Here is a 9954-nt window from a genome sequence, read left to right on the forward strand (position 1 = left end):
GGGTGTCCTCCATGTTGAGGTAGACCTGCGAGACGGAGGTGCACTGCGCCCCACGTGAGCATGTGCTCCTTTCAGGCGTTCTCCCAGCGATGCTTAGCATCCGGGTCATTAGTCACCACCACCTCCTTGGCCTTTTGAAGGGCGCCATGGTCTCGCAGGTCCGCACTACGTGTGGCGTGCTGTGTTTGTTGAGTACATCGTAACGCCATGGCCCCCGCCGCTGCTTCGGGAGAGATCACGGTCTCGCATCGCCTTGCGCTTGTCATCCTCGTCGCTCCATGGCACTACGTTGCTAGAGCTTCCGGCCTCCATGTCGTGCGCAAGGTTGCGGCGACGACAGGCGGTAGGCGCACTTGCTCGGAGGCGCACCCGCCCCCAATGTGCCCCCCACAGTCGCGGCCGGATCCGAAGCCATCGATCTGCCGGACTTTTGAGAAAATGATGCGGAGAGGAGCGAGAAATTGCTCACCGGACTTGGCTAAGCCTAGTGGTGGAGGAGACGAAACGCGACGGGGGCTAACCTTCTATGCCACCAGGTACCTTCCATATAGTGGGCGAGGGGTGCTTATTCGGTGGGCCGAATTTTTTTATCCAGGTCATGCATGCTGATCTCCACTTCTAATGTCTCAGTTGGTAGGTCGCGTTCTGAGTTTAATTTTTGTTCCATCACTTTCGTCCGTTTTTTTTTCGTCCTTCTCTTCCACCACGCTCTTTCACCTTGGTTTTTTTACATCATCCTTTCCCACGCACGCGCACAAAAAAAACCCCGAGTGACCCATCTGCCTTATCCCTAACCCGCTCTCGTCTCCCTCCCTAGGACGCAGCCGCCCACCGAATCAAATCCCGTCGTCGGGCTCGTCTGCCTCGCCGTGGCCGATGAATGCGTCGGCTGCGGCCACGCCCCCTCTCCAAACGGCGGCGATGATGGAGGGAGCAGCTCACGCTGACCAGGCTCCCGACCGAACGCGTCGGGTCATCTCTCCTCGGGGCCAACCCCTCCTATTCATCGCATCTCTCCCTGACTCCGTCTCCTCCACGAGATGTAGCACCACCCCACGCCATGGACGCCCTTGCCGGCTGCATCTCTCCATGCGCCGCCACTCCTATGACACCGCCGCCCGGCAGTCTCCACCAGCACCACGACGGGCGTGGCCTCTGCACGCGCCGTCACCTCCCCTCCAGATCCGGACGTCGTCGAGGGCATGTCCATCCAGCAGTGCGCCGTCACCTCCCCTCCAGATCCAGCCGTCGTCAAGGGCGTATCCATCCAGCAGCGCGCCGTCATCCCAATCATCACCGTCCACGGCGTCATCGCCCAGGCCCAGTCAGGGGCCGGCAAGACCTCCATGATCTCCCTCTTCGTCTGCCAAGTCATTGAGACCAACGTCCACGAGTAAGATGCCCAGCCCTCCCCCTCTGCTACCATTGCTGGATTTGTCAAATTGATTTTTTGGGCAAAGAATTTGATTTTAGGGTTAACTTGCTCGTCTCATTCGTGGAGATTCATTCATTCTGTCGGACCACATGTGTACAGGTGATTTCCGCATAGCTTTTGTGTATGACGGCTGGAGGACCAACTCAGACCTCGCTTGCCCCAGGGTCAGGAGGTCCAAGGCGCCACAACCAACTGCCTCTGCATCCATATGCTGGCAATTTACTTTGATTGTTAGTCGTTGACCATGAGCAAGAATCTGTCAATTAATTTGATGCTTCAGTTAACTTGTAATTTGCTGAATTACTATTGGTTAAGCATCGTGCAGGTCTTTGTTTGATTGTTAGTCGGTGACAATTAGCAAGAAGTTGTAGGAGGTTAAAATCATCTGCCAATTCTCTTTTAAAAACTGCCAACTTAATTAATGAATCATGTCGAATTGTAGACGCAGTGAACAGATAATGCAAAGTTCCTGCAATGACTAATTTGAGAACTGCCGGTGTTACATATTTCTAAGACTATGTGTACACGTCTAATGCCCTTTCTGATGTTTCTCACTATCGAGATTACGCTTTTAAAAAAGTGTTTGTTATGTTTAGTGTCAATCTAGAACAAAATCTGTTTTGACTCCACTCTGGACAATCTTCAAAGAGATGCTAATTCTTCATGATCATTAACTTGACGCCTGAAATATTAATTTTGTCTGTCCTATTTTGGTTTATTTCAGTTCAGTGTGGTAATCTACAGCAATCAAGTTAACAAATCTGAAGCATTTTAGCAAGGCAACGGTGCAAGTGCTCTTTTGGTGGAAGATGAAGCTTTTGTTGGGCTTGTGATGTTTTTCTGAAGAAGACTGACGATGAACTCAAAAGACAGATAACATGCGGTATTTGTGATATAGTACTAAATGATTCAGGACTGCTGTAGCTCCAGAAAGGATGGCACTCTTCATATTGTGATGCAACGTCATAATACTAGGTTGTTTCTATTTGTTCTGATGCAACTTCTATAATTGCAGGTTGCTACTACGGGAATACCTGATGTTGCTTCATGTCAGTTATATCTTCCAATATTTACAGAAACTTCCAAAACTGGCACCAGGTCAGGACATGCTGATGATAACCTTCTAGTTTTGCTAAATCATAGTTACTTGAGTAATCTCTACTCCTAAAGTGTTCTTCGAAGGTGCTCATCAAATCTGTTGATACACAACACCGCAGTTATTGGTGGTTTACACTGGATAGTTTCCAGACCTTTATCGCAAGATGGACGAACTTGGCATCTCAGCCAGTACTCTGCCTCATCAACAGTTTGATGTCCCTTTGCATGAAGTTAGGCCAGCATTAGAATATCCGTAGCCTTTTTTAGGAGATGAAGGTGAAGAATATTAAGCCGGATAACCTCACATGTTTCCTTCTAATGACCAGCCATGCGGCATTGAACAAGATAGATGTTGTTGGAGAAGTTTTAGAAGAAATGCAAGAAAATGATGTAGTTCTAGGGTGGTATGCATATAGCATGGTTTCTATCTACCTGAGTGCTGGTTTGGTTTTAAAAAACAGTCTGCTCTCAAGAAACTCGAGGGCCTTGATTTTAGAAGGTAACATAAATATCTAGATTGATCGTTCATGGTTCTGGGGCTCCTTGTTACAGTTCAGGCAAGAGTTTAGTCCATAATACTCAATTTCATCCTAAAGTGCGTGCCCCCTGACCCGTGGGACGACGGCACGGAGGCAATCGCATAACCCAGCGGCAGGGCGTGGCGGCGTTGTGGCCAGTGAGGAGCGCCGTTAGGGCGTGCCCTGAATCGAGAGGAACAAGTATGTTCACTTTCTGTTCGCTTTGTGTTTGCTTTCTGTAGTCTCAAAGCAGAGCAATGGTCACTGCAAATTTTATCAGAGAATGTGCAACAAAAGCACGTTGAGAAGTTCCTGTGAGCCCTAATTATTTCTTGAGAAAGCAAACTTATTGATCCTTGCTCTATTTTTTGTGTACTAAGATTGTTCGTTTGTACCCAGCATGTGTATGTGATGTGCCCTACCGCTGTGTGTGCTTCCTGCTAATGTGTGTGCTTCCTGACGCTGTTGAGCATGCGTGTGTGTGTTCGCTGTCGCTGTTTATTAACATTGTCATGCTCTCCTTACTTTTTGCTTAACAATTCATGATCAATACTGAACATTATTTTTTGAATAGATGCCACTTGAACTTAGTTTTAGCTCTCATGTTGGTCAATAAATCATCAAGTAATGTTTTGCATGGATTTTATAACTGACACAATGTTTCTGATTTAATGAGAGCCAACCATGCGTTCCTGGCTTCCCCGGCGATGCCAACATGGCAGGGCAGGACCCAGTGGCCATCTTCGGCGCCTTCATGGACTTCGTCAGCGCCGACCTCTGCTTCATCATCTACGGCCACAACCCCTTTGTCGTCGGCATCATCTGGCACCTCAGAATGCAAATTAAATGTGTTCATAGAGTGGGGTGTAATTGTGATTTGTGCAATGGGTTCAGAGTGGAAGGGGTTGTCATTCTTGTTTAGCAGGGGCTGCAAGTTCTATCGCTATAAGCCTGACTTGCAGCGGCAACAACAGATTCAGATGTGGTAAGCTCATTCATTCATTCTCTCAGGAGAAGAGGACCAAATTGATTCAAATTTTGTGTTCTGATCTTAATGTTGCGAGGTTTGCGATCGCATGTATGGTCGGGACTGCATGGGTCCGGCGACCAATTGCTTGCATCTCTTGCTGTATGGTGATGATGACCGGCTCTTGTTAAATCCAATACGACTGCACTTCTTCGCTTCAGGTGGCCGTGGAGCTCTGACTCCATCCTCACGACACTCAAACCTGTCTTGATGATTGCATCAGATTGCAACTCTATTATCTTTTCATACCATGATATGCGTGCATGTCTCTTCGGTTCTCAAACAAGAAATACTTTTCTTTCAGTTTACTTTGTAGGTAACATGCAGTGTACAGTTGGTAGCAGATTATGATGCAAGTTTGTTTGTTTTCACTCCAAGCATGATTTTTATGATACATGACGCTACTCTGAGGCTGCTCCTCACTACCAGTCACAACAAGATGGGGCCCCTGGTGGTCCTCTGAAATTTGATTCCCTCGATGGCCGAGGATCGTTTTGCTTTGAAGTCTGATGTACATTTTTTTTAATCTCATGTAGGAAGAAGGTATCCCCCCTATACGAAGATTTCTAGCTTGCCTATGTGTTGATAAGTGCATTCGGCCAAACAATTTGTGGACCAAATAAACTTGTTGTAGATACAGAAGAACAAGGCTGCACACAAGGAGTTGCCTGAATTGCAGTGGCAGCGGTGTTGTAATATGTAAGGTGTTGCATCAACTTGGTCTATTTTCTATCCATAAGTCTAATGAATTGGCCCTTGTTTATCAGGAATCAAGCTTGTGAAGAAAATTTTTGTTACTTTAATGACACACACTTGCAGTAAGTCATTCAGAGATATATTCAGTACATGCTAGGTTGCCAAGCTCAGAGCCACGTGTTGTCTCCATAAATTCGCTGAAAGCAAAAATCATTTGCCCATAGTCATGTGAAACCTTCTAGAATTCTTTTTAGTATTTTGCATTGCTTGTGCATTTCTTTTTTTATCACTTCTAATAACCTCATTGATTCATTTTTCCTATCGTCATGTCAGTCCTTGCTCTAAATTTTTTGTTAATATGTTGCACTTCTTATGCATTTCCATTTTTATCACTTCTAATAATCTCATTGACTATTTACATCTCACCGTGTTTACCAAGAACACGAGTGATACTTTTGTTTTATAATAATAATACAATAGTGACAATTTTATTTTATTTTATTTTCTGACATAGTTCTCAATTAGGCTTACAAATATTTTACATTGGGAGTAGTTCTGCCATCAAGCTTATGTGTAATGTATTCCTTAGAATGGTGTTTCAGCCATTTCTATGTAGGCGGCATGTGTGATGGCACGTATTTCAGCCATATCGACTTAGGTGGCATGTGTGCTGGCACAAGAAAAGGAAGGCCCTGAACTGAAAGGAGCAACATATATTAATGAAATGCCCTGAATTGAGAGAGAGAGAGAGAGAGAGAGAGAGAGTTCAATTTAATTTGTCTGGTTTAAATATTTATGAGTAATTTAATTTGTTTGACCTTGAGTGTTGACTTGCTTTTCAGTTGTCAACAATGTCCGTTTTGCTGAATGTACTTGCTTATCCTTCTACTGGACTACCATTGGTTCACTGTGTACATACACTTTCCAATTCTGTTTGTTTACTATCTTTTGTTATTATTTGTCTTGATAACTTGATGCTTTCTTCCTTGGTTGTTTTTGATTAAACGTTTTTATCTCTTATCATTTTCTGCATTTTCAGGTCTGCACAACATTCATGGAAATTATAGTCTTCCAAAATATTCCTGGATCACTTGCAAAAAGGAATGTTGTGAAGAGTAGCGTTCCATCATCTGGGGTCCAACAACCCAGAGGGAGCATTTCTGGGAGATTTGCTGTAAACAGCCTTCCTGTTGTCATTCTCAGGTTCGAATGCCCACCTTTGTGGAGGTTTGCGGCATTGTTATTTATATACGTTCAACATCATGAACATGCATGTTAATTGGTTTGCAATCTAAGGAACAATTTTGTTGGCTTGATAAATTATAACATACTATTGCTTTGGTTTCATGTGGAGGATGATGATTTTTACTGTTTTGGTATTATTGTTTCTTTTGCAGATTCCTCATGCACATTTAGGTGTCAGTGGTAGAGTAATGAATGTTGGTGGAGGTCAAGCATTTAGAAGTGGAATGAATATGGGTGGTACCATTCAAGGTTTATCCTCAAACTTGGGCACCAGTGGTAATCGAAATTATGTTCCTGGAAACCCAGCTTTGGGTCCACGTATTACAAACATTGTGAGCAGAAGTAACATTGGAATAAATATAAGCTCTGGTGGGTTGTCGGTGCCGATTATCTCATCACACATCGATTTTAGGGTCAATGCTGCAAGTGGAAGACTAAATGTGCAAGGATCCAACAGGATGATGCATGGCCTTATTCTGCAAGGTAGTTTAAGTAACCATAGCTTGAATTTATTACTTAGTAGATTTGTGTTAAGCTTCATGTTTTAGCTTGAAATACGAGTACTATTTATAGCATGTTTAACTATTGCTATTTTAGTGCTCTGTTCAGCGTGTACTTACCATATCTCCTGCTTTGAGTTGTTCCCTCACCCCTTGACTTTATCTTACCAAAAAAGGGCATATGAAATACTTAGTGAACATCCCGTATGATGAGAGATTTTCTTGGGAAACACACTAGGTAGCCTTGATGTTAGTGCTTCATAAACTATGAATGAACCATGTGGTGCTGGAGTGTACTATAGAATTCATTTTTTTTAAGCTACACTATCTGAATAATTAGACATTTTTTATCTATGTAAAATAAGAGCCAACTTATAGAATTTTGACCTTAAACATTGAAGTCCAACATAATATTATACTGCTGAATTTCTGTCATATCGATATTCTTCCTTTTGCAGGCATAAATTGAATATATATGTTCTTGCTTTTCTTAGTGATCGTTACTGTACCTATTTTGATTTCCTAGCCGCGCCTGTTGCTCTGCTCTCTGTTTGAAGATGACAAAGACGAAGAACATGGTGGTAGCGCAAATGTGATAGTAAATTCCATTACAATAAATATTTGTTGATTTATATGTATGGTTAGAAAATCATGCAGCTCTTTTGTGAAGAGTAGAACCTTTTATTCTATTCAGGGGTTTCTTCAAATTTGTGTTACAGCATATAAGCTTGCATCTGAATCGGGGCAATGCTGTAGGTATGCCTGATGGAGCGATTGGGTTGATGCTGATGCTGATATACTTCCCTAAGTTGCTCCAATCGGGAATGCAGATATACTTCCGTGAGTTGCTCCCCAAAACCAATCCCTTGCTCTTCTTTGCACCAATGGGACAAGAGATGCGAGCCATCCTTTTTACTGGATGTTCTCTTGATCGTTTCTTCCTATGGATTTTGTGGTTGCCAGATGTTCTCTCGCTGTGGATTGGTAAAAAGACTTAACTCTTAATCAGGGCGCGCGATTTTGATGAAGGTTGTAAAACATTTTCATTAGGCATCAATTTTATTGCTGGTGCTTGTCTGGCTGTAAAATCTGCTCAATATGTATATTTTCCTTTTGTCTGTGTCCCTTTTCCGATATAATACTGAACCTTTTGGAATATCTCTGTATACAAAAAAAATGTGTTCTGTCTGCCGATTGAAATGGACCTAAATATGAATACGAACCAGTAATTGTTTTGTGTTTTTATCACCATGTACATCAATAAATTTGCCGCCGCTGCTGCATCTCTCTCATGCTGCTGCTGCATCTATCTCGGTCGTTGTCGCACGTCGCCATTGAGGGATCCACGTGCCTCCTGCACACTGCCCTGAAGCCCCCTTTGCCATAAGCACACGTCCATTGAGTCCTCTGTACATTGGAATGCACATGTTTGAGCATGATAAAAGGTAGAAGCATCAGGGAATGTACACTCCAGCTCTGAACTGCTCGGTAATGCAAGTTTGATCTCATTTAGCTTATCGTTGATCCTGGTGTTAGTTAACTTGTGAATTTAGGTGCAGAAGTATGGCACTATCATTTAGGTTTTAAGTCCTATGTGTATGGATTAGATGATTAAATTCATGCAAAATTAGGAGCATAAGAAATCTATTATTGAAATTTATGGGTGGCATTCCTATGATACCTTTTTGATTATTTGAGCCGTAATAGAATCATATGAATATGTACAATCCAGAAAAGATGCACACAAAAGAAAGACAGATGAACCATCACAAGTCACATAATCATCTGTTCCTGGTTTATGGCAAGGGGTACAGATGATAGGAGGAAGGAGAGATAAGGTCACTTTCTTAATTCGAAGCATCACAAAAGGTTAGCATTACTATTCCATGGGATAATGAATTAAGGTTAATTTCATTTTAGAGGATAAAAGCAGCCCGTGGAGGGTGACCCGCTCATACACTCGACGATTTTTTTGAAGTGTTTAACATTCCCTTGCGCTTGGCAAGTGTGCCATGTGGTGATCGAGCTAATTATCGTGGGCACATTCGAAGGCGTTATGATCAAGTAAACACCGCCACCATTAATGAGGGTGAGAAAGAGGATAAGCGGTGATACTTTTTCTTGAGTCGTGCTTATTGGCTAAGGGTTTGGTTACATTTCTTTCTCCCGTTGCAATGTACAGAAATTATGTGCTGGCTCGGCCCCTGCTCCGTCCTCTGTTGGAAATAATCACGATTAGGTGTCCCAGTCCCGTACGGATTTGTAGCGTTAGCCGAATCAGCTCTGTACTACTAGATCAGGCACTATAATAATAATAATAATAATAATAATAATAATAATAATAATAATAATAATAATAATAATAATAATAATAATAATGTCGATAGACTATGTTTATACCCCTAAAGATATTATAGTCATCGAATCAATCATGTCTGCCCCCAAGAAAACCATATTCGTGGTCATTGTAGATGTCTTGTTATCAAACGACGATCTGCAATGTCTTATGAAGGATGATGTGTTCTTACACGATGGTGTAAGACCAATTGCATAAAATTTGTGATTATTAATATAAACAATATATAATATCGCGTAAAACATAGATATAATCCATACGTGGAATTGCAGGTGATAAATGCTTACATATATTGCATGCTGACTCATGACCATCTATGAGACAGGGCGGGTGGGAAGGTACATATTATTAGCATGTTCGTTTCTGGCCAGATAAAAGAAGATGGAGAAAGAGACATAGACCCATCAAAATATCGCCGCATCGTACATCATGTTAATACTTATGTACAACAAGATATGGTTAGTCTCGCCTCATCATCCATGCTTATCATGATGTATTTTTTAATTAATCCATGTGTATAATGATTTGTTATAATTTATATCTAATTACGACTACAACTTATATGATTTTTACACCAGCTATCCGATTAACATTGAGCGGAGTCATTGGTATCTGGCAGTCGTCAATGCCCAAAAACATGAGATTCAAGTATTGGACTCGCTTGGTTCTCGGATCAATCGGAGTGACCTTACTGTTACGGCAACTACTATACTTTTTTGGTACTCTTGACATATGTTTGTTTGCCTTAACCTACTTTCCATATATAAAATAGTTACTAGGACTTGAGAAGCGTTTGAAACTTGGAGAACAAAGTCCGGAGTTTAATAAAGATCATGAGTGGTCTGATCTCAATGTTACAAAATGGAATGTCGTAGAACAGTTCCTAGAGGCAAAACAAACGGATGGGTAAGCACTTGTCACAAATTGAAAATTATTTTCTTTGGTACTCATCAACATAAAAATATGATATAGTATAACATATTGATAGTAAAATGTCGCACTGTATCTATTAGTTGATTCAAGCCATGTGGGTATAATGAACACAATTATTTTTTTCGAAATGGTCTATTTATTTGATT

The 9954-nt window shown here is 42.0% G+C and overlaps 1 protein-coding gene across 36 annotated transcripts; it reads left to right on the top strand.

Moving 5' to 3' along the window:
• Positions 1-778: 778 nt before the first annotated feature.
• LOC119299878 (probable NOT transcription complex subunit VIP2) lies at positions 779-7677 on the top strand. Of its 36 annotated transcripts, XR_005146327.1 has the most exons (10): positions 779-1393; positions 1535-1665; positions 2160-2318; positions 2451-4239; positions 4615-4621; positions 4713-4777; positions 4846-4896; positions 5617-5977; positions 6172-6502; positions 7276-7677. XR_005146327.1 is itself a non-coding variant. In XM_037577008.1 (3 exons), exons 1-3 carry the CDS (start codon positions 5984-5986, stop codon positions 7515-7517), a joined length of 591 nt encoding a protein of 196 aa, XP_037432905.1. In that variant the 5' UTR covers positions 4846-5983; the 3' UTR covers positions 7518-7677. The 36 variants fall into 36 exon arrangements, 1 of the variants encoding a protein (XP_037432905.1); XR_005146330.1 differs by lacking the exon at positions 4846-4896 and having other exon boundaries at positions 4713-4782; XR_005146328.1 differs by lacking the exon at positions 4846-4896 and having other exon boundaries at positions 4713-4782; positions 5814-5977.
• Positions 7678-9954: the final 2277 nt, after the last annotated feature.

The sequence above is a fragment of the Triticum dicoccoides genome, chromosome 5A (genome assembly GCF_002162155.2).
Source record: "Triticum dicoccoides isolate Atlit2015 ecotype Zavitan chromosome 5A, WEW_v2.0, whole genome shotgun sequence".
NCBI lineage: Eukaryota > Viridiplantae > Streptophyta > Magnoliopsida > Poales > Poaceae > Triticum > Triticum dicoccoides.

Bases quoted from the DNA above. Each gene is read 5' to 3' on its own strand.
- LOC119299878 (XM_037577008.1), top strand. The intron at 6,503-7,275 runs GTAGTTTAAGTA...GCAATGCTGTAG, and splicing joins GCATGGCCTTATTCTGCAAG to GTATGCCTGATGGAGCGATT.